Source organism: Lepus europaeus, chromosome 13, assembly GCF_033115175.1.
Source record: "Lepus europaeus isolate LE1 chromosome 13, mLepTim1.pri, whole genome shotgun sequence".
In the NCBI taxonomy this organism is placed as follows: domain Eukaryota; kingdom Metazoa; phylum Chordata; class Mammalia; order Lagomorpha; family Leporidae; genus Lepus; species Lepus europaeus.
Genome location: NC_084839.1, coordinates 68,777,988 through 68,802,847, shown reverse-complemented (window position 1 = coordinate 68,802,847; position 24,860 = coordinate 68,777,988). Strand labels below are relative to the sequence as shown.

Here is a 24,860-nt window from a genome sequence, read left to right as displayed (position 1 = left end):
CAGCCTCAGCTGTGCCCTGGCAGGAGTGACCCAGGCTTGCCTTGTGGCTGGCGCCAGAGGTTCTGTTCTGGTGGGCACTGCTGGTGGGGACCTCCACAACTGGCCCCTGGGCCCTGCCTTGCCAGCAGTCAGGCTACAGCAAGCCTGATCTGTGAGGTAGCTCCCCCCAACCCCAAGCACACCAGGCAGAGGGGTGGGGAGCAATTTTTGGTTTTACTTTTGTTTCGGAAGTGGTGCCTGTACCTCGAGCCCCCAGGGGGCCTTCCCTGGCCCCACTTCTCTGCTCAACCCAGGCATTGCCATCCCAGCACTTTGCTCCATGTCACCCCACGATGTCCCTTGCTGAATGTACCGGAGTGTATGTATTTAAAAGGACTCACATGGGCATCAGAGAATTTATGACTCTGTATCCAATAAAAGATGGTGAAACTGGTCTATCTGTCCCAGGGAAGTAAACATATAGCCCTGCTTGTCAGTCTGTCACCTTAGCCTCTGCAGCTGGAGTGCGCAGGGGCAGGCAGGGAGTAGATAACCCCCCAGCGTCAGTGGGCTGAACGAAGAACTAAGACTTGCCTCAGGATCGCAGACACTGAAGGAGGAACGCCATCCAGACAACTGCTCCTGCCACAGCTTAGCCCTGCTTTCAGTGCCTGCACGCAAAGGCCTTAGGATATGTCACTGCTGGCTCACCAGCTGGAAGAGATCATCTTCAAGGGTAAACCCAGTCTCAGTGGAGCAGCTGAGCTCTGGACAGCCAATCAGGCTTTGTCCAAGTTTCTATCATGGCCTGGTCTTGGCTTTGCTATAAGATGGGCTTGCCCTGCCGATTTGATTACTATGGTCTTGAAATATTTGAAAACAAAAAGAACATGTGTGCAGACTCCCAACTTACTCTTAACAAACACAAAGCAAACAGAATGAGCGTTCCGCAAGTGAAACAGTTAAGCCTCTGATAATTAGTCTACTTTTAAAACCACATTAGGAAGGATGCGAGACTTCAAGGCCTGGACCTACCCACTGCCCCATTCTGCTTCCCAGTCCAACTAACCACACATGAGAACTAAAAAGCTTCCTAGTTTCAGGCAGCACAAGCTTCAGTGGTTCAAGGTGGTAATCGTTCCTCTCTAGTTGCAACAACTACAGCTAATGCAGGTCAGCTATCGAGACTGGGTCAAGGGAAGGGACTACCAGAGCTCTCTGGATTCCGTTTCTCAGTGCTGTTCAAAACTTCTGCAGGTCAAGAGAAAGAAGGGAAACCCTCAATGCCTGGTGGCCGGACAGGAAAGACTGGCTGGATGCCCTTTCCTCCCCCTTCTCAGGAGATGCAATAGGTCGCCAGAGTACAGAGGATGTGACATTACCCCAATATCCCTCCTAGAGGCCTCAAGCTCAAGCTCTTGACTAAGCACGCACAATACAGAGGTAGCAGGCACAGACAAGGTGCTGGAACACTGCTACTCAAGCCAGAGGAGCCCTGCCTGGCCAGGCCAGCGTTAAACGTGACCCTGTTAGAGAAGATCAGCAACTCCGAATGTTGCTATTTCCAAGGCAACCGTGATGAAATTGTGAAATTCCAGACAGGAGCCCCTGAAGCAGATGGAAGATAATTGTCTTTTTTTTTTTTTTTTAAACTTTTGAGCAAGTGATTGCAAAGCAAAAATTCTGTGCTGCAGTCAGACATTTGAGTAAAACTGTGCACAAATAACTTACAAAGGTAACTCTAAGTGTTAAGTTTTATTTAAATACCCTCCACGGAGAAGTTGGGCCAATTACTATCCCTTCCTTGTAACAGCAACTAACCAAGGCGGGGACAGCAAATGGACCCTGTAAGCAGCCATAAGATGGACAGGGTGCCCCTCAATGGGGACGGCCACGGCCTCGGCCACGGCCTGCTGCTGGCGGCGCATCCACAGTCGAGCGGGGGTTCTTGATGGTTTCATCTACGGACACGATAAGACAAGCTGCCTCTGAGGCTGCCGTCAGGGCATTGATGCGCACCATCGCCGGCTCCCACACAAAAGCCTCAAAGTTGTCGGCAATGTCCTCGTTGTTGATGTCCACCCCGTACCACATGCCGCCCTGAAACAGCAGCACAAACGGAAGTGATGCAGAGCTGCTCCAACTTCTGGTGCACCTTCCTAAAGACTCAGGGCATCAAGAATCCAATCCCTGTAACCTGAACTGGACGAGCTTCCCCAGACAGGGCATCGTCCCATGGCTTCACCACAGGAACCTGGAAGTGGCACCTCTTCCCACCCTTGCTCCTGCCAGTCACTGCCTTCTAACCCTGGCCATGCTGATCATGCAAGAGCTCTGGGCCTTCCTCCAGTCCTGGCACAGTGGCCTCCTCTGCCTCCAGAGGCAGTCACCCGGTTGGTGCTGGGCTTTGTTCCAGCCCATCACTTGGCTCAGCGCGCACAACACACACTCACAATCCAGCCCCATCCAACCCAACCCGTGGACCTCAAGAAGGACCCACCTGGGCATGCCGAGCTCGCAGTTTGTTGAGGATGTTCGTGGCATCGAAACCAGCATTGTCACACAGCTGACGTGGGATGATCTCCAAGGCCTTGGCATACGCCCCAATCAACAGCTGCTGTTTTCCTGGAATAGTCCTTGAGTAATCTCGCAGGTACTTGGAAAGCTCCATCTCAATGGCCCCGCCACCAGCCACTACTGAATCATTCTGCAGAGACCAGACCACCTCTCAGTTCAAGCAGGTCCCCAGTCCAAGCTCCAGGATAGGGTGCTTCCTCACTCCCTCCCCCTAACCCAAAGCCCCTAGTCATGGCCTCAAGTTCAATAGAGTGAACTTTATGGTTTCCTACCGTCAAGGTCATGTGTGCCTTGTAGACACCAGCACAGTCTCCACAACGGCTGACAACAGCTCTGCAGTGTGCTGACAAGTCTTAGCCTTTAAGGCAGCAGGCCCTATTTGAGACTGTCATTTGTGGGATACACCAGGACCAACATTCCAGAGAGGGCAGATTATACAAAGAAGCAATTACCACACAAATCCAGGGTCAGATTAGTGAGGGAGGGTGAGTAGGTGGCACAGGCAGGAGGCCACCATCCCAGTACCTTAATGGCCCTCCTGACAATCATGATGGCGTCATGCAGGGACCGCTCCGTCTCCTCCATGAACTGCTCAGCACCACCTCGGAGGACGAAGGTGCAAGTCTTGGCCTTGGGGCAGCCGGTGAAGAAATTGTATCTGTACCCAGGACCAAATTATACACGTGAATTCCTTTCTGCAGCCATCCTGCCATACCTGTTCTCACCGCCAAGCCCCCTCAATACTTGGTAGCAATTCTTGTGCTCACCATGCAGGCTGTCCAATCCCAACCCTAAAGACATTTTCTTATGAAGCTCTGGGGCTGTATCACTGGGGCACGAACAACTGCAGAGTCAGACTTCTGACTCAACAAGATCTTCCCTCCCCTAACACTGTAGGAGTCTGAGCTCTCTATGCTCCAAAAGGTGAGGCCTCAAAAAACAACATACAAGCAGTATACCACACCCCAAAGCTGGCAGAAGGCCAGACCCACTCACCTCTCGCCTCCAATCTGGGTCTCTTCAAACACCTGGCAGCGGCCCAGCACGTCTGGTAACAGAGCATTCACACTGGTCTGGATAGAGCCACCACAGGCCTGGGGAACAAGGCAGGCATGACCACCAGCAGGAAAGGCTCACAACGAAGCCACAGTCAGCTTCCAGCCTCCTCATCTCAGAATCAGTTCCCGTGTTGGACTGCTGTGCCGCCGAGCCCACTGCACCTGATAGCCCACCCTGTCCCCTGACCTCCAGCTGGCCCTTACCCATCTCTGAAAAAGTAGCAAACAAAGGCTAAACCCTTAAAGGACAAACAGGCCCAGTTAAAAGAAGTTACTGGTTTCACTGCAGCCTATATTCCCTGCCCTAAACAAGGGTGCTCTGGGGCCAAGCAAGGGAACTCAGGGCAACATCTTAGACTTTGAAAAAGCACTCTTTGTGAGATCTGCAAGAAGGGAAGAATCTGGCTGGGCGCATCCCTGCTTGAGCTTGTGGAGCTGATGACAGCATGACAGCCAGCTTCCCTGCCTGACTTGCGGGGCCAGACCACCTTTAAGCAGTCTGTGTTACTGAGCACACACAAACACACCAGCAATGGGGTGCTTCCTGGCAGAAAGACTGGGCTGAGGAGAGGGGCTGGATTCACACACCAACATGGCAGCACACTCCACTCCCCAGGGCCACGCAGGCCAACAAGCAGCCTGAGAAAATCTGGTTACCATCATCGTCCTCTTCAGATCCTCCTCAGGCACTCGGCCGGCACAGAACATGTCCCTGTCAGCAAAGTACTGGGTGGCCACATCCCCAATGGGCAGTTTGGACAAGATGACTTTGGCTCCCGAATGGTAGATCTTCTCTAACTTGTCATAGAGAATGTTCCACTCAGCATCAACAATTGCCTGATAATCCTGAAGAGACCCAGAGAAGAGTAAGGACACACTGGGATAGAAGGTGACACCTAAGGTGGCCTAAAACACATACCTCAAAGTAAGACATGCTGATGTATCTGGAAATTAGCAGGGCAAACACAACAGCCACTCCTCAATCCAAGTAAACAGAGACCCAAATAAGGTGACTTAGAAACTGCCTCAAACTTACAAACACCAAAGCAGAAAATAATCTTGGGGCCAGAAGCTACACCAGAGCCGACACTGGCAACATGTGAGAAACAATTTAGCCTCTTCTGAAAGGCAGCAGCCATGGAGTTCCCAATAACAAAACCACTTCATCCCCTAAAAGCCATCCTGTCCTGTGTGATACTGCTATCTCCAGAGGCAACTTTGTTAGTTATCAGTGACAGGGGGCCAGCTTAGCCTGGGGTGCCAGCATCCCATATAGGTGCCAGTTTTGTGTCCTGGCTGTTCCTCTTCCGATCCAGCTCTCTGCTGATGGCCTGGGAAAGCAGAAGAAGATGGCCCAACTGCAGGAAGAAGCTCCTGACTCCTGGCTTCAGATTGGCCCAGCTCTGGCCATTACAGCCATTTAGGGAGTTAACCAGTGGATACAAGACCTCTTTCTCTCTGTAACTCTATCTTTTAACTAAATAAATGAAATATTAAAAAAAAAAAAAAAATCAGTGACAGGGGCCAAGATGCAGCATGAGATCCGGTCTAGAATGGGAAGGAGTCTGTAGCAGGCTGTGTAGCTGCAGGACCCCTGCCAACTCCAGAGACATAGCAGAACATTTCAGAGCTTCCCTACGCAATTCCCTCAGGGAGAGTACAGAGAAGGGAAAGATGCGGGCGTGGTATCTGGACATCAATATTTAGGGAGGCAAGAGAAAGGGACCCACAGGAGCCTGAGAAGCAGAGCTGGGCCCAAGACAGCCACAAAGACCCAAGGTTCTGGCCCAGAAAACTGCCCATTTCCATGCCTCCGCCAGCAAGTGGGGCTTACCTCAACTGTGTGGACTCTGATTTCAGCATTATCTTTCTCGGCCTTCAGCTCAAGCTCAACATTTAAAAGGGCAATCATAGGATTATTGTACTTTTTGGGCTGCATTTCAAACCCAGCGTAAGAGAAAGTCTTCTTGAACGCAACACCGGCTACCAGCTGAGACTCCTGTTTAAAAAAAAAAATACAACAAACAAACAAATACTTCAATGGCATAAAAGAACAGCAAGTTATAGTTTGCTGGGCTAGTGCCTGGCCACTCCCACGAACATGAAAGAATAAACCAGGTCTTTGTTTCACTGCTCAGTCTTTCCATTACTACAAAATTCGGGGCAAATCACTTTTTTAAAAAAATAAGCACAAAACGTATTTTAGCTGTTCCTTTAATCAGAGTAAATCATGCGGTTCAGAGACACAGATTGGGTCAAGGCCTGTCTGAGCTCTAAGACTGGTCTCTAAAACACTTGCCAATGGACAACACTGTAGCCAGGTGTTTATGAGTAAGGCAGAGCTGTCCAAGGCTTCCCCCCACCCTCAATCCCAACTCTCAAATTTCCTTCTCCCACACACATCCTCATGTACCCCGACACACACCCCACACCACATGTGCTATAGCCTGGCTGCTGCCTCGTTCTAGAAGATACAGCCAAGAAGTTTAGGTAAGAACCAGAAACGCCCAGCACCATTATCATCATGGCTCATCTCTCAATCCCTCAAGGCAGAGCCTTCTTCCAGTTCCACAACAGAAGCAGGATTTAACAGCAGGGCACAAAGGAAAGCATGCTGCACTCACTAAGGCTTAGGTTCAAATCTCAGCTCTTTATAGTAACCACCCCTCAACTCCACAAAAAAGGTTAACCTGTTCAATAACTTTGGGCCTTCTGTCAGTGCTAACTTACAGTGCTAATCTGTAATACTGTAGTCTACTGATAAAAGTAATACTGTAGCCTATTCACAGAAAAACAGAAGCAAGATTATTTTGGAGCAAAAAAAATTTTTGAAATCCATAGTTTTTCTAATACCCATTTCCATGAACTTGTGGATCTCAAAATATTTGGCACCAAAATATATTTATATTTTTATTCTACTTTCGACTTTTTTTTTTTTAACAGGCAGAGTGGACAGTGAGAGAGAGAGAGAGAGACAGAGAGGAAGGTCTTCCTTTTTCCGTTGGTTCACCCCACAATGGCCACTGCGGCCGGCGCACCACGCTGATCCGAAGCCAGTAGCCAGGTGCTTCTCCTGGTCTCCCATGCGGGTACAGGGCCCAAGGACTTGGGTCATCCTCCACTGCACTCCCGGGCCATAGTAGAGAGCTGGACTGGAAGAGGGGCAACTGGGACAGAATTCGGCACCCTGACCGGGACTAGAACCGGAGGCAGAGGATTAGCCTATTGAGCCGCGGCGCCAGCCATATTCTACTTTCCATGAACTTTCTGAAATACCCTCTGTCCCCAATTCCTGCATCACTCAAATCCACAGCCCAAGGGGGTAATGCCTAAGCTGAATCCTGATGGATGCAGAAATCAGTCAAACAGAAAAAGTAAGAAAGGAGGTGTTCCAAGAGGTAGAGGGCAGTGTTATGGAGTCAGAGAATGAAAAGCTATTCAAAGAAGCTAGAATATGAAGTAGAGGGCAAGGACCAACCAGTGAGGAGTGTGGAGGGAGAAAGAGGGGAAGGCAGGCAGAGGCCAGTTTAGAAGGATCTGATAGGCACAGTTAAGGTCAGGCTCCTGTCCTGTAGGCAATGTGACCACAGAAAGCTTTATGCAGGAGTCAAGTGGGGAACTTCACCCTGCAACTGAAGTAGAATTGGTTTAGGGGAAGCATGCAGATTAAGTAAATCAGTAACTAGGTACAGAACAACAGGTGATTAACAAGTTGTGGAGAAGGGCTGGCATTGTGGCACAGTGGGCTGAGCCTCTGCCTGCAGCATCATATGGGCTCCAGTTCATGTCCCAGCTACTCTTCTTCCCATTCAGCTCTCTGCTGATGGCTAGGGAAAGCAGAAAAGTATTAAGGCGCCAGGTGCTTGGGCCCCTGCACCCACATGGGAGACCCAGAGGAAGCTCCCAGCTTCAGATTGGACTAGCTCTGGCCACTGAGGAGTGAATCAACAGATGGAGGACCTGTCTGTGACTTTACCTCTCAAATAAATAAATAAAAATCTTAAAAAACAAAAACAATCAAAATAAAGCAAGTTGTAGGGAGTCAGTTTTCAAGGATGACCCTAGATTACTGGTTTGGGTGACTGCATAAACAGAGGTGATACCAACTGTGAGAAGGAATACAGAACACAGAACACAGCATACCTGTAGAGGACAACAGAGAGAGTTCAGTAGCAATTAGATACAGGAACAAGAGGCTCAGGGAAGACTAAAGATACAGACCAGGAAGTTCTCTGTTAATCCTGAGAATAAGTAAATAATCATCATTACTGTTTATTGGATTCTGGGTCAGGCTTTATGTTAAGAATTTTATATTCACTTAGTGAACTGGGACAGGCCGGGGAAAACACAAGTGTGTATTAGAATCTCTGGCTTTCACTCCAGATAAGATTATCAGTTTTGATTCTGGGTTGGTGAATGCCAATCCAATGGAAGTAGGAAAGCCCAGATGTAAAGGGCCAGTCTATAACATTTCATGCACGAGTTTGCCTTATAAATCCCTTCAGGTTGAGATCAGTGAGACAGAGCAGAGAAAGTAGAGCAAAGCAGAGATGAGAAAGGTCAAAAGTAGAGCAGAGACACTAGTATCAAAGAACATCTCTAGGCCAGCGCCGCAGCTCAATAGGCTAATCCTCTGCTTGTGGTGCTGGCAGACCAGGTTCTAGTCCCGGTCGGGGCGCCGGATTCTGTCCCGGTTGCCCCACTTCCAGGCCAGCTCTCTGCTGTGGCCAGGGAGTGCAGTGGAGGATGGCCCAAGTGCTTGGGCCCTGCACCCCATGGGAGACCAGGAGAAGCACCTGGCTCCTGCCTTCGGATCAGCGCGGTGCACCGGCCACAGCGCGCCAGCCACGGCGGCCACTGGAGGGTGAACCAACGGCAAAAGGAAGACCTTTCTCTCTCTCTCTCACTGTTCACTCTGCCTGTCAAAAATAAAAATAAAAAAATAAAATAAAATAAAAAAATTTCAGTTCCAGTGTCAGCACTGTGGCGTAGCGGGTAAAGCTGCCACCTGCAGTGCTGGCATTCCATACAGGTGCCAGTTCAAGTCCCGGCTGTTCCACTTCTGATCCAGCTCCCTGCTAATGCACCTGGGAAAGTAGTAGAAAATGGCCCAAGTCCCTGGGCCCCTGCATCCATGTGGGAGACCCAGAAGAAGCCCTTGGATCCTGATCAGCTCAGCTCTGGCTGTTGCAGCCATTTGGGGAGTAAACCAGCAGATGGAAGATATGTCTCACTTTTTCTCTCTGTAACTCTGCCTTTCAAATAAATAAATAAATGAACCTTAAAAGAGAGTTATACATGTTAAATATGACAAATTTTTGAAACATGTTTTTAAATGGACATTATGTACTATTAGTGATCATTTGTTTAAATAAATAATATTTACATGCATGCTTATATACGCACAAATTCTGGATGAATACCTAGAAACTGATAATAGTGGCTACAGGGGAGGGCACCAGGGCACACCAGCATCTCACATGGGAATGCCAGTTACCCATATCAGAGCACTGGGATTCGAGTCCTTGTTACTCCACTTCCCATGCAGCTTCCTGCTAATGTACCTGGGAAGGCAGAGGAAGATAGCCCAAGTAGATGGGGCTCCACCATCCATGTGGGAAACTTGGATGGAGTTTTTGGCTCCTGGCTTTGGTCTGGCCCAGCCATTGCTGTTGCTGACATTTGGAGATTGAATTAGTAGATGAAAGATACCTCTCTCTCCAACCCCTTTTTAAAATAAATTATTTAATTTTAAAAATAGTGCCTGCATATGGGGCTGGGGTGGTAGATGGGCCACCTTATTTTAGGCCTGTTTAGAGTTTAAACTATGTATCATCTACTCACGATACATGAATAAAAGAAAGGACAACATGACCATCTATTGCTCAGGGTTGAAGACAGACTGAAAAGTACTCCTAGGATCTAGTAGTTTAGAGAATTCTGAGCTAGCCCTACCCTCCAACACACACACACATTAATACAGAGAATCTCAGAATTTAAGAATCAACCAGGGGCCAGCACTGTGACCTAGTGGGTAAAGCTGCCGCCTGCAGTGCCAGCATCCCATATGGGCACTGGTTCGATTCCCTGCTGCTCCACTTCTGAACCAGCTCTCTGTTATGGCCAAGGAAAGCAGTAGAAGATAGCCCAAGTCATTGGGCCCCTGCACCTGAGTGGGAGACCTGAAAGAAGCTCCTGGATCCTGGCTTTGGATCAGTACAGCTCTGGCCGTTGCAGCCATCTCGGGAGTGAACCAGCGGATGGAAGACCTCTTTCTCTCTCTCTGCCTTTCAAATAATAAATAAATTTTTAAAAAATTCAACCAGTCCAATTTTCTATTCTGCTGACAGGCAAATAAAGATCCACAGCAGTTACAAAAGGTATCTATAGCAACAGCCTGTAGTGGCAGTATGGGAAGTTTAGCCCAAGACTGGCTTCCTGTCCAGTATGCGTTCTCTCTCTACATACACTGTGTGCCCTCCTCCTATATGATGACACTGTCCAAGGGCCTGGTATGAAAGCAAGGAGCTGTCTTAGGAGGCTGCGGCAGGCTTACCTCTAGGGCTCCACCTTGGACCTTCTTGATTCCAATCATTTTAAGCTGCAACAAATCATCAAGCATCATCACCGCATCAACCACCATCTTAGCAAAGAAGGCTTTCTGCTGGGAGATGAGCTTGGAGCTCAGCGCTGTCATGGCACACTTCTCCAGCAGCTTCCTCTGCTCCCTGCAACACAGCAGTGAAAACTGCATCAGGTCTCAAAATGCAAGTTCCTCTTACCTGATTCTATCGCAACAGGGAGGTGGGTCCCTTCCAGCCTCTGAATTCAGCCCTCTCCAACTTGATCAAATTTTGCATCTTCAGGGCATATTACTAGTGACAGATGGAGACTGCAGTCAAAGACCTCACATATGACAGACAGCTTTTAAACTACGGTTCACTGCCTCTTTTGTGCTGTGTGACATGGGGCACAGCCAAAGGTGTGACAAGAGCCAAATAGCCCCAGGCCCACATAAGGACAGCAACAGGCTGCTGCAGCCAGGCTGATCACAAGAAATCAAGTTTCTGACAAAGTCCACTGGGAACTTACACTTTATCTTGCTTCTTCACAGTCACAGCAATCTCTTTGATCTTGTTAACTGCCTGCCAAGAACAGAAGTTGAGTGAGGCTCTCATGCTAATAAAAACAGGTGAAAAATCTCATTCTCCCTAATCTGTTAGTCCCCAATCTTACACACTTCCATTCTACAGCTCAAACAAAACGGGTCTTGTAAAAGCTGCCTAGAAAAATTTAGAACTATAATAGTTTAGCAAAGTCCCACAATTAGAAATGTAGAGCAAGTATACAGTTCTGAAGAGTCATCAGGGTGCTTCCAGGATTAGCTCTGGGCCTGCCAGTAGCACATTACAACAAATGAGTGGGAAACAAGATGTGACACTAGGTCAGGTCAAATTTCCTAGCTTTCTACAAACACTCGAGGTAACTTCTAGTACTTAATGTATTAGTTATACATAATGCACATAGTAATTTAAACTTTTTTTCCACAGAACACTTCAACTATGATCTCATTTTAATGTTACTACTTGAAATAGCAAAAAAGAGAAAAAGCTTAGATCAATTAAGTGACTTTCTCCAACTTAAAAAATGAAGGTAGGGGACGGCGCTGTGGCATAGCAGGTAAAGCCACCGCCTGCAGTGCAGGCATCCTATATGGGCACTGGTTCCAGATTCGGCTGCTCCACTTCCAATCTAGCTCTCTGCCAAGGCTTGGGGAAGCAGTGGAAGATGGCCCAAGTTTTTGGGTCCCTGCACCCGCAGGGGAGACCCAGAAGAAGCTCCTGGCTCCTGGCTTTGGACTGGCTCAGCCATGGCTATTGCAATCATCTGGGGAGTGAACCAGCAGATGAAAGACCTCTCTTCTCTCTGTAACTCTTTCAAATAAATAAAATAAATCTTAAAAAAAAAATAGGGAGGCCTTTAGATGTGTAGTGAGGGTCTTAATAAAACAGAAAAAAAAGCTCTTATGAGGCAAGCATTTGGCCCAGGGGTTAAGCTGCCAGTTAGGAGGCCATCACTGCACCCTGGAATGCCTGGGCTCAATACTTACCTCTTGCTTCTGATTTTAAATTCCTACTAATGCAGACTCTGAGATGTAACATTAATGGCTCAAGTAGTCGGGTTCTTGCCATCCATGTGGGAGACATGGGATGTGTTCCTGGCTCCTAGCTTCATACCCCATATCCTCCTGCCCATTGTGGGCATTGGTGAGGGAACCAGCAGATGGGAGCTCCTGCTCTCTGCCTCTCAAGTAAATTTCTTTTTAATTGAAAAAAGGAAAAACACAGTGCTCTTTACTAAGAGCTTATATGTACATCATAGTCTACTAAGCTGACCCTCTAACTTGAGGATTAAAGAAATTAATATATTTTTATCAAATAGCTACTGAATGGTAAATGGAGATTCCTAGGAGAAGTCAGGAAATGCCCAAGGAGCCTGTGTCCCAGTCCCTCCACACCCCAGTAAAGGTATCATCTTCAATACAAGTGATGAGGAGGCAAAATTAAAGAATACTCTCATACCAACTGGGTGGCTGTGCGGAAAGCACGGATGATGATCTGGGGGTGCAGCCCTTCCTCCACATACGGTTTCACCTGCTTCAGGAACTCTGCAGCCAGCAGGGTCACTGAGGTGGTTCCATCACCAACCTGGAAGACAGGAACTAAGTGTTTTCTGGAAGCATAGGTTTTGTAACAGAAAAAGGGGCAGGCACTGTGGCGCAGCAGGTAAAGCCACCACCTGCAGTGCTGGAATCCCATGTGGGCACTAGTTCAAGTCTCAGGTGCTCCACTTCCAATCCAGCTCCCTGCTAATGGTCTGGGAAAACAGTAGAGGATGGCCCAAGTCCTTGGGCCCCTAAACCCACATGGGAGATCTAGAAGAAGCTCCTGGCTCCTGGCTTCAGATCGGCACAGCTCCGGCCAACTGAGGAGTGAACCAGTGGATGGAACACCTCCCTCTCTCTCTCTGCCTCTCCTCTCTCTGTGTAACTCTGACGTTCAAATAAATAAATAAATCTTTAAAAAAAAAAAAAAAAGAAAGAAAGTGATGGTAGTTAGATATTCCTCTTGTCAAATGATCCTGGGCTATAGAAGAATTCCCCAGACAGCCCCATTTTCCAAAGAGAGCTGATTTTGACAACCAAATTTCTCAGGATACTACATCAAATACAAAAGTTAACTGAAAACTTAATTTATTAAGTATAAGAGTACAAGACATTGAAATGAATAAGACAGTCCTAATCAGGCTTACAGTACAATGCTTACATGCCACAAATAACCAACTGTAAGAAAATAATATTGTTTATGTAGCACAAAAAAATTCTGCACTTTAACAGAGTGAATTCTCAGCCTAAGCCTCTCAGTAGGGGCCAAAGTTCTTTATTATTTCAAAACTACTTGGAATAAGTAGATTACTAGTCTGCTAATCTTTTTCAGATGGTACTTTTCTATGAAGGGATTTTTTTAATGAAGGAGAAAAAGAACAAAAGCTTTTACGAAAACTGGCTAACTTCACATTTGGAAGGAACATAGTTTTAACTGTGTTTTTTAACTTCTTGTAGAGTAAAAATTCTCCAAGGGAAAAAAAGAGAAGGGTTTAAACTGCCAGATATCTACTCAGAAGGGTACAATCCCCTCACTAAAGACAGTATCAAATCGGGGCCAGTGCTGTGGAGCAGTATGTTAATCCTCCACCTGCGGTGCTGGCATCCCATATGGGTGCCAGTTCTAGTCCCGGCTGCTCCTCTTTCAATCCAGCTCTCTGCTATGGCCCTGGAAAGCAGTAGAAGATGGCCCAAGTGCTTGGGCCCCTGCACCCGCATGGGAGACCAGAAAATAGCACCTGGCTCCTGGCTTTGGGTCGGCACAGTTCTGACCGTTGTAGCCATTTGGGGAGTGAACCAACGGAAGCAAGACCTTTCTCTCTGTCTCTCCCTCTATTGTCTGTAACTCTACCTCTCAAATAAATAAATAAATCTTTAAAAAGAAAAAAAGAATCAAATCAGGCTCGACTCACTTTAATTTTATATCAGTCATATTGCTTTATAAACGACTGTGTCCTAATATCCCTAAAAATATAACTTCAGGCATATCTGTAATATACCAGCAGGGACTCTAACAATCAAACCTGTCTCTCTCAATATTGATTACAAAGACTCCAGTGTTAGAATTGATTTCAAGGGGCCAGCATCCCATATGTGCACTGGTTGGTATCCCAGGTGCGCCCTTCCTATAGAGATCCCTGCTAATGGCCTAGGAAAAGCAGCGGAGGATGGCCCAAGTGCTTGGGCCCCTGTACCCATCTGGGAGAAGCGCCTGGCTCCTGGCTTCAGATTGGCTCAGTTCCAGCCATTGTAGCCATTTGGGGAATGAATTAGCACATGAAAGATCTCTCTTTCTCTCCCCCTCTCTATGTTAACTCTGCCTTTTGAAGAAAATAAATAAATCTTTTTTTTTTTTTTTTTTTTTGACAGGCAAAGTGGACAGTGAGAGAGACAGAGAGAAAGGTCTTCCTTTTTCCGTTGGTTCACCCCCCAGTGGCCACTGCGGCCGGTGCATCGTGCTGATCTGAAGCCAGTAGCCAGGTGCTTCCTCCTGATCTCCCATATGGGTGCAGGGTCCAAGCAATTGGGCCATCCTCCACTGCACTCCCAGGCCACAGCAGAGAGCTGGCCTGGAAGAGGAGCAACCGGGACAGAATCCAGTGCCTCGACCGGGACTAGAACCGGATGTGCTGGTGCCGCAGGTGGAGGATTAGCCTATTGAGCCAAGGTGCTGGCCGAAAATAAATAAATCTTTAAAAAAATTGATTTTCAGGCCGGCGCCGTGGCTTAACAGGCTAATCCTCCGCCTTGCGGCGCCGGAACACCAGGTTCTAGTCCCGGTTGGGGCGCCGGATTCTATCCCGGTTGCCCCTCTTCCAGGCCAGCTCTCTGCTGTGGCCTGGGAGTGCAGTGGAGGATGGCCCAAGTGCTTGGGCCCTGCACCCGCATGGGAGACCAGGAGAAGCACCTGGCTCCTGGCTTTGGATCAGCGCGATGCGCCGGCTGCAGCGGCCATTGGACGGTGAACCAACGGCAAAAAGGAAGACCTTTCTGTCTCTCTCTCTCACTACCACTCTGCCTGTCAAAAAAATAAAATAAATAAAAAAAGATACAAAAAATTTTTTTAAAAATTTGATTTTCAAAAAGACAGCCACTAATATCACTGAATTATACTTAAAAATGGTTAAAAAGAGGGCCAGCATTGTGGCAAAGCAGGTAAAACCACTGCCTGGGATGCTGGCATCCCACATGGGTGCCATTTTGTTCCAGCTGCTCCACTTCTGATCTAGCTCCCAGTTAACAGCCTGGGAAAGCAATGTAAGATGGTCCAAGTGTTTGGGCTCCTACTACCCACATGGGATACCTGAATGGAAGCTCCTGGCTCCTGGCTTTGAACTGGTCCAGTCCTGGCCATTACAGCCAACTGGGGAGTAAATCAGCAGTTAGAAGAGCTCTCTCTGTAACTCTGACTTTCTAATAAATAAATAAATAAATAAATCTTTTAAAAAATAAATAAATGTTTCACTTAAATATTTACTTATTTATTGGAAAGTTAGAGTTACACAGAGAGAGGGAGAGATAGAGAGACAAATTCTGTTATATAGTTCACCACTATTTTTTTTTAAAGGGGGAGGGACAGACTGAAAACCTTAGTTTCCAACCCCATTTAAAAGACAACAGTTTAGAAGTTAAATGCTTTACCCAACAACTCACATGACAGCACATAGTCCTAGTCCTAAGATACCATGTAGTGGGCTGAGATCTAAATACCACTGCCATTCATCAATGCATTAATGGATATGAAAGGCAACATGCAAGAGAACAACATGAATTTTAAAAACTATCAATTCCACAGGGCTAGCGCCATGGCACAGTAGGTTAATCCTCTACCTATGGCGCCGGCATCCCATATGGGCACCGCTTCTAGTCCCAGCTGCTCCTCTTCCAATATAGCTCTCTGCTGTGGCTTGGGAAAGCAGTGGAAGATGGCCTAAGTGCTTGGGCCCCTGCACCTGCGTGGGAGACCAGGAATAGGCACCTGGCTCCTGGCTTCGGATCAGCATAGCTCTGACCCTAGCGGCCATTTGGGGAGTGAACCAGCAGATGGAAGACCTTTCTCTCTGTCTCTCCTTCTCACTGTCTATTACTCTACCTCTTAAATAAATTAATTAAAAAAAAAAAAAAACTAAGAAAAAAACCTATCAATTCCAAATGTTTTTATAAGTATATATTACCTGCACAATTATAGTTTCAGATAAAATTTTTTTGAAAGAGGAGAGATGTATATCTCAACCTCCATTTCAACAGTTCCCCAGCCAATTTTCCTACCTCAGCATCCTGGGATTTTGCAATGTCCACTAAAGTCTTTGCGGCAGGATGGACGACATCAAGGAGTTTCAGGATTGTGGCCCCATCATTGGAAATTGTAGCTTTGCCTTGAAAGAAAGAACACAAACATTTAAAGTCTAAAGTTCTGTCTTTTATTTGGACTTAAGAGTTTACATATGCTTTACTGTGATGAACAAAGGGGTCATGGTGGGCATGATGCAGGGGGAGACCAATCTAATCTTTGACAGTTAGCCCTGTGCACAAAGTGCTCCTAAAATCCCAGGCTTGTAAAGACCACAGATAGCATGGGGCTGGCGCTGTGGCATAGCAGATACAGCCACCACCTGCAGTGCTGGCATTCCCATGTGGGTGCCAGTTCAAGTCCTCCGGGTGCCAGTTAGAGTCCTGGCTGTTCCACTTCTGATCCAGCTCTCTGCTGTGGCCTGGAAGGGCAGTGGAAGGTGGCCCAAGTCTTTGGGCCCCTGTACCCACGTGGGAGACCCAGAAACTTCTGGCCCTTGGCTTCAGATCGGCCCAGCTGCAGATGCTGTGGCCATTTGGAGAGTGAACTAGTGGATGGAAGACCTCTCTCTTGCCTCTCTGTAACTCTGCCTTTGAAAGAAATAAAAAGAAAGAAATGGAACTACCTCAGAGTGAGCAATCTTTCAGAGATCCTGAAAGCAATGGGATTTCTGAAAACAACTAGTCCAAACACTTCCCAGAAGCCTTCTCTCCTGCAAACACGCCTGAGGTCCCAGTAGACTTACCTCGGCCATCCACGATAAGTTTGTCCATGCCACGAGGGCCCAGCGTGGTTCGTACAGCCTCAGCAATCACCTGGCAGGCACTGATGTTACTCACAAGCTGGGGAATGCCTTGAGAGCTGTCAGTCCCCTCTTTCAACAGGATAACTGGTGTTGGCTAAAGAAAGGACAATTAACTGCTTTTAATCATCTATTACAACGAAACTCGAAGACAGAGGGAAGATGCTGCCAGCTCCCCCATAACAAAATGATCTGGAGGCCTTTTTGAAACCACATTGCTGGAACAGGTGTTTGGCACAGTGAAGACCCCACCCCCACCCACCTTGGGATGCCCACGTCCCTTATCACAGTGCCTGGGTTTGAGTCCCGCTCCTCTGCTTCTGATCCAACTCCCTGTTAACATCCACCCTGAGAGGCAGCAGGTGATGGCTCAAGTACCTGGGTCTCTGCCAGCCATGTGGGAGACTCAGACTGGGTTCTGGGCTCCTGGCTGCAGCTTGGCCCAGCCCCAACTGTTGTAGGCATTTAGGGAGTAAACCACTGATGGAAGATTGCCCTGTGTCTGTGTCTCTCTGCCTTTCAAAATTAAGAAGAAGAAGAAAAGAAAAAAAAAAAAAAAAGACCACAATCCCAACATTGTCCACCACATCTATTTCCCAAGCAGCCACTTCCTCCAGGGAGCCTGCCAAGACTACAGCATATTCTGCAAGTGTGCCAGGTGGGACCACGGTTTCGATATCACTGATCTAGTCTAAAAGAACAAATCGTATGTTCTCCAATGCCCAGATGAACAAGCATGGCCTTTCCAACTTCTGACCTTATTCCCTGCACTGAGGAATTAGGTCACAACACAGGAGGAAGTATTGCTGCTCCATATTCACTCCCCAGGAGAAAATCCCCTTGTCTGTGTTACAGCTCAATCTCACAGGAGCAGAGCAGGCACTCATGCAAAACACACAGTGCCAACAGCTTGCGGTATTGTCTGGAGATGCCCAGGTGGGCAGCTTTGTCAGTGCCGTTCAGCTGGAGTGCAGGAAAATGCGCAGAGAAACAAACAGCACCTTTGTCCTGCCTCACAAAATGACAACACATCTGATTAGCCTGGCAACATTTCCCGTCTCTCAGGCTGGCTCCCTAAAGCTTCTGTGACTACCTTCTTATCAGATACCACCCAGAAAGTTGTGTCCATTTCACACCATTCCTCAGAACACCAGAACAGTCAGTATCTCCATGAGGGCTTCACCTGCAGACCTGCTTTAGAGACTCCAGGAAGGCAGGGCCACTGCTCACATTAAACAGCCTGCTTAGGCAGCTTAACAATGCACCCAAACCCGAGCCTTCAGGACCAGCTCCTAAGCCACATCTAGTCTTCTCAGTGTTTCCACACTTGTGTGTCATAGAGAATGCAGCACGGGCATGTTTCAAAGCCGCTGCCCTAATACAGCCCTGGGGTTCCCTCGGGTGTCTGGAGCAGGGAAGGCACGGGAAAGCATAAGGGTGTCACAGCCTAAAAAGGAGAGAGAATCCCTACCAGAAAGAGTCCAGTGACCCATGGGGCTGACTCCACATTACCTGGGCAAGGTCTTAAGCTCATCTCCTCTAACAGGGTAGCGGGAGGGGAGTGAGCAAGAGGAGACCTGGACTGAAGCTGAAGGGCAACCAGCTAGCAGTCAGACCACAAACACACTTGCAGACAAACAATGCTAAGGACTGCTACAGAGAAGGGGAGCTCGGGAAGAGCTTTTAGCAAAGGAATAGCACACTGTGGTTTACTTTAAAACAAAAACCACTGCTGAGAATGGGTAAGGGGCAAAATACAATATGAAAGTGTCTAACAAGGAGCTGGAAAGATGCCAACAAGCTAATAAGAAAGTGAGGATAATTTAATACATGTCTCACTACATTTTTTAAAAAATAATGCTTGACTGGGGCTGGCGCTGAGGCACAGCAGGTTAATGCTCTGGCCTGAAGCACTGGCATCCCATATGGGCACCAGTTCAAGACCCAGCTGCTCCACCTCCAATCCAGCGTCTCTGCTATGGCTTGGGAAAACAGAAGAAGATGGCCCAATGGCTGGTGCCGTGGCTTAACAGGCTAATCCTCGCCTTGCGGCGCCGGAACACCGGGTTCTAACCCGGTTGGGGCGCCAGATTCTATCCCGGTTGCCCCATCTTCCAGGCCAGCTCTCTGCTGTGGCCCAGGAAGGCAGTGGAGGATGGCCCAAGTGCTTGGGCCCTGCACCCCATGGGAGACCAGGAGAAGCACCTGGCTCTTGGCTTCAGATCAGCGCGATGCGCCAGCTGCAGCGGCCACTGGAGAGTGAATCAACGGCAAAAAGGAAGACCTTTCTGTCTCTCTCTCTCACTATCCACTCTGCCTGTCACAAAAAAAAAAAAAAAAAAAAAAGATGGCCAAGTCCTTGGGCCACTGCACCCACGAGGGGGACCTAGAAGAAGCTCCTGGCTCCTGGCATCGGATCGGTTTAGCTCCGGCCGTTGCGGCCAATTGGGGAGTGAACCATGGGATGGAAGAAATCTCTCTCTCTCTCTCTCTCTGCCTCTCCTCTGTGTAACTGACTTTCAAATAAATGAATAAATCTTTTTTTTTTTAAAGTTGCTCATCTAATAATCACACAAAATTTGTTCATTTTGGGTTGTTTTCTTTCTCCTGCCTTTTTTTCTTTTTAAAGATTCATTTATTTATTTGAAAGGCAGAGTTACAGAGAGGCAGAAAGAGAGAGAAATGTCTTCCATCCGCTGGTTCACTCCACAGTTGGCCTCAATGGCCAGAGCTGTGCCAATCTGAAGCTAGGAGCCAGAGGCTTCTTCCGGATCTCCCACCAGGTGCAGGGACCCAAGGACTTGGGCCATCTTCTACTGCTTTCCTAGGCCATACAGAGAAATGGATTGGAAGTGGAGCAGCAGGGACTTGAACCAGAACTACAGGCAGCAGCTTTCCCTGCTATGCCACAGTGCAAGTCCCTCTCCTGCTTTTTTTTTTTTAAAAAAAACAATTGCGGCTCACTAGGCTAATCCTCTGCCTGCGGCACCGGCACCCCAGGTTCTAGTCCTGGTCAGGGCACCAGAGTCTGTCCCGGTTGCTCCTCATCCAGCCCAGCTCTCTGCTGTGGCCCAGAAGTGCAGTGGAGGATGGCCCGGGTCCTTGGGCCCTGCACCCGCATGGGAGACCAGGAGAAGCACCTGGCTCCTGGCTTCGGATCAGCGCGGTGCACCGGCCGCAGTGTGCCGCTGGAGCAGCCATTGGGGGATGAACCAACGGAAGAGGAAGACCTTTCTCTCTCTCTCTCTCACTGTCCACTCTGCCCGTCAAAAATAAAATAAATAAATAAATAATAAAAAAAATTCCTGGGCAGCATTGTGGTGCACTGAGTTAAGCCGGCGTCGGCAGCGCCGGAATCCCATATGGACACTGGTTTGAGTCTTAACTGCTCCACTTCCAATCCAGCTCCCTGCTAATGCACCAGGGAAAGCAGCAAAGGAAGGCCAAGTCCTTGGATCCCTGCACCCACGTGGGAGACCCAGAGGAAGCTCCTGGGTTCGGCATGGCACAGCTCTGGCCATTGTAGCCATTTGGGAAGTGAAACAGTGGATGGAAGATCTGTCTCTACTCTCTCTGTGTAATTCTAAATTTCAAATCAGTAAATAAATCACATATATCATAAATAAATCACATATATAAAAGGATTCCTTTCAGGGGTGGGTATTTAGCCTAGCAATTAAGATACCCACATCCCAAGGTAGAGCGCATGCGTTCAATTCACAGCTCTGGTTTCTGACTCCAGCTTCCCGCCAATGCAGACTCTGGAAAGCGGCAACAATGGCCCAAATAATTGGGTTCTGCCACCATGTGGGAGACCTGGATTGTACTCCTGGCTTCAACCCTGACCCAGGTGTTGTGGGTATTTGGGCAGCAAAGCAGATAGGACCTCCCTGTCCCTATGCTTCTCAAATAAACAACAACAAAAAGAATGCTTATCAGATAACCTCCTATATCATGGGTCAGGCATGGGCTGGAGGGAAAATCCCACTTTTTCTTGAAGTATCCCAGGTCTGACATCAAGAAATGGCTTCTCTTTACTCTCAGAATTCCTTCAGGCTACTCGGTTGGCCCAGTCTCTGGTACCTTCAATAAAAGAAAAATGTAGGGGCCAGCGCTGTGGCACAGCAGGTAAAGCCTCTGCCTGCGGTGCTGGCATCCCATATGGTGCCGTTTCCAGTCCCAGCTGCTCCACTTGCAACCCAGCTCCCTGCTATGGCCTGGTAAAACAGAAGATGGTCCAAGTCCTTGGGCCCCTGCACCCATGTAGGAGACCCAGAAGAAGCTCCTGGCTTCAGATCGGCCCAGCTCTGGCTGTTGCGGCCATTTGGAGAGTGAACCAGTGGACGGAGGACCTCTCTCTCTAATAAATAAATAAATCTAAAAAGAATAAAATATTGGGAATACAATTAAATATTAAGCAGCAAACACTGCTATGGAAATCCCAGCTTCTGTCCCTAAGCTACTTTTAACCTTGCTCACTTTTATTCCTCCAGGAAATAAATGATAGAGTGTGGAAATCTGACCAAAGATACCATGGAAGGCTTCAGAACTTGTTTAATGATCATCTTCTTTATGTTCCTCAGAAACCTTTATAAAGCCTTTTAAGGCTGATGTCATAAAACAAGACCAGGATCTATACGTGCAAGGCGCACAGGGCTAACCACTGCAGAGGGAAGGGTGCACGTTCTAAACCCAAATCACAGAAATGAGCTTTCAGGGCCCTTTCACCTCTCTTTGCAACACAGACAGCTCCAGAATAGCAAAGGCCAATTTGATGCAGTAAGGACGACTCTTGGCAATACAAGGTTCACATTCCAAAAGGTGAGAAATACAGTAGGCAAAGAGTCGAACAGTGCAAGGATACATCCAGGGAAAACACAAGTGCAGTGGTCCAGAGCCCTTTGGTGCAGGTTTTATCACAGCAAAGAACCTTTGTTCTGACCCCAAGTTCTTTTAATGCCAACTAAAGCGCTTATGGGAGGGTATATTACAGAGAGAAAAGGAAGCAAGTACAGCCTAGCAGAATAAAAGCTAACGTTTGCTGAGCACTTACTACATGCTAGACACTTTACATGTATTCACTGAATCCCCTAACAAAAACACCACTATCCCCTGTGACCGAGGATCAGAAATGAACAGTCACACAGCTATGTAACAAGAGCTGAGTGATGAGCCCAGGCATTCAGTGTGCCTCCACAGCCTACACTCTCAACTGCTATTCTATGGCACCTCTGCACAGAAGAATAGATTCTTCATGAATAGCCAAAGTTGCGAGTGCCTGGGTTAGATACCCACCTCTTAGCTACAAGGTCCTGCTGATGTAGACCCTAAAATGTGTGGTGATGACTCAACTAACTGGGTCCCTGTCACCCTGATGGGAGAGCTGGATTGAGTTCCAGGCTTCTGGGAATTTGGGGAGTGAACCAATGGATGGGAGCTCTCGTTCAAAAACAATTTTTTTTTTTTAAAACAGGAAAGGCAGTACAGACACTGCTTGGGATGCTCACACCAGTTACAGGCTGGAGTGCCTGAGGTCAAGTCCAGTCTGGTTTCTGACTCCAGCTTCCTGTGAATGCATGCTCTGGGATGCATGCAGCAGGTGACAGCTGAAGTATCTGGGTCCCTGCCACGCACATGAGAGACCTGGACGGAATTCCCGGTTTCCAGCTTCTACTTGGCTCTTTCCTGGCTATTGCAAGCATTCAGGGAGTGAGCCAGCAGATGAAGACCTCTGCCTTTCAATAAAAATTTAAAAAGTTTTTAAAAGAATAGCTAAAGTTGAAGATGGAGCAGTAGTACTAGATGCATGAAGAGGAAAGAATGCAAGTTCTTTCTACCTTAGATAGGAGGTGGACTCACAGAGAACATTTTGCAGGTGCCAGTCTGACTGCCATCTGCCAAGACAGGGATTAGCGGCAGGAGTAGGACTGATGGGCCACAATGAATACGTGAATTGCCAAGTGCACATCTTAGGATTTTTGCCATCAAATATCCGTTTAAAAGCTAGCCCTCGGGCCGGCACTGTGGCATAGCAGGTAAAGCCACAGCCTGCAGTGCCGACATCCTATATGGGCACTGGTTCAAGTCCCGGCTGCTCCACTTCTGATCCAGCTCCCTAATATGGCCTGGGATAGCAGTAGAAGATGGCCCAAGTCCTTGGGCCCCTGCACCCATGTGGGAGACCTGGAAGAAGCTCCTGGCTCGGAATCAGCAAGCTCCTACCATTGTGACCATCTGGGGAGTGAACCATCAGATGGAAGACCTTTCTCTACCTCTGCCTTTCAAATAAATAAATGAATCTTAAAAAAAAAAAAAAAAAAAAAAGCAGCAGCAGCTAGCCTTGCTGAGCAGCAACCCAGGAAACATCCACTCCTGGGATCCACAGAAGGTGTCAGCAACTGAGGAGAAAAGGGGCGGGGTGGAGGTGGGGTTGCAGAGCTAAAGTGAGCCCTTGAGGAACCTCTGAGACTCTCAACGCATCTCTCTCTCTCTCTCTCTCACACACACACACACACTTCTAGGAAACAGGACCTAGCGCTAATGAGCCAACCATAAAAACCTGTCTAATGTCGCCAGTCAGAGGCCGGGTCCTCCCACCTCTAAGCGCTGTACCCACCTACCCTGTGGATGCCCAACCACATTCAGCAAGCACGAAACATGCGTTTGTTTAATAACTGAGTGCATGAATTAAAGTACGAGTGGAGGAGTCTGTTTCCACGCATGCGAACACACTGAAACCCTGGGTTCGGCCATGCCGGTTGTAGGAAACACGCGTCTTTACGTCCCGCGCTCCCCAAGCCGGACGCCGACCGCCAAAGCACGCTCGGCCTGCACTCGACTCGCTCACAGGACACGACTGTGGGGGACCGGGGAGCCGAAAAAGGGGTCCCCTACGTGGGTTCGTGGCCCCACAGCACCCTGGGACTTGTAGTCCCCAGACGGCCCGATCACAGCCCGGAGCCCCGCACAGCCTTAGCCAACGGCTCCTGCTCCGTGCCCAGGAGAAGCAAGGCCGCGATGGGCTGGGGTCGCCCCAGGCTACAGATCCGGGCGAGGACAGAGACCGGGGGCGGGAAAGGGTCCTACAGAGCGGATCCCTGGCCGGACGCCCCAGATACCAGCCAGATGGCAGCAGATGCCGACGGATGCGCGAGACGCCACTCACCATCATCTTGGAAGCTTATTCAGTAGCCCGCTACTCCTCCTCCCTTCTCTGTGTGCGGGCCGCCCAGCAACCCCACAATGCCTCGCGCTAGAGAACTTCCCAGAAGCTTCGCCAGGTCGTAGGGCCGGGAGAGGAAGCGCGCAGGCCACTTCCGCCACTCTATGGTTCGCTACCACCGAGTCGCTGTGCCTAGAAAGGCCGACGCTGGAGCTAAGAGGGCGCTCTAGCGAGCGGCGTGGCTGATCACGGGGGTCGAGGGTTTCAGTCTCGCGACTCTCGTGGAGCGTGGAGGGGAGGCGGTCCTTTCTCGGCCCAGAGCACCTAACCTCCATTCAGTCCCCGAGTGCCAGACCTCGGCATTAATGAATCTCCGGGGGTGTGAGAGCCTCACAACTCTCAATGCGTGGGTACCATGATTGTGCCTGCTTTACACACGAGGGACTGGAGGCTAACAAAGGTGTCAGTCACAAGCGGACGGGGGAGCGAAGCGGGCCTGGGAACCTGGCCCCCATGGCCGATATCTGGCTGCGCACCGGCCAGAGGCTCCTCGTGGGTGGGGTGCAGCGTCGTGGCCCCAGTGCCTTTCGACAGCGGGCAGAGGACCACCGGGGCGCCCGACGAGAAGGCGGGAAGGAGAAAAGCACAGCCTGGTAGCAGGCAAACCGTCGTTGAGCGAGGCGGCCTCGGGGAGGCTCCGGCCCGACACCGGGAGAGCTGACGACGGCTCAGGCGAGTCATGCGGGGTTCCCACCTCGGCTTCCGAGTGCGTCCACGTCCGCCCGCCCGCGCTCCCGCCCACCGCTGGGTACAAATATAAACTGGGA

General features: G+C 48.8%; 1 protein-coding gene across 1 annotated transcript; it reads right to left on the bottom strand.

The window, feature by feature from the left end:
* Window positions 1-1,719: 1,719 nt before the first annotated feature.
* Window positions 1,720-24,195, bottom strand: CCT7 (chaperonin containing TCP1 subunit 7). The gene is made up of 12 exons (XM_062209659.1): window positions 24,037-24,195; window positions 16,815-16,968; window positions 16,048-16,154; window positions 12,197-12,322; window positions 10,707-10,759; window positions 10,171-10,342; window positions 5,449-5,613; window positions 4,272-4,460; window positions 3,553-3,650; window positions 3,082-3,214; window positions 2,480-2,686; window positions 1,720-2,079 (listed from the first exon to the last, which is right to left on the bottom strand). The coding sequence occupies exons 1-12, from the start codon at window positions 24,040-24,042 to the stop codon at window positions 1,858-1,860; spliced, it is 1,632 nt and encodes a 543-aa protein (XP_062065643.1). The 5' UTR covers window positions 24,043-24,195; the 3' UTR covers window positions 1,720-1,857.
* Window positions 24,196-24,860: the final 665 nt, after the last annotated feature.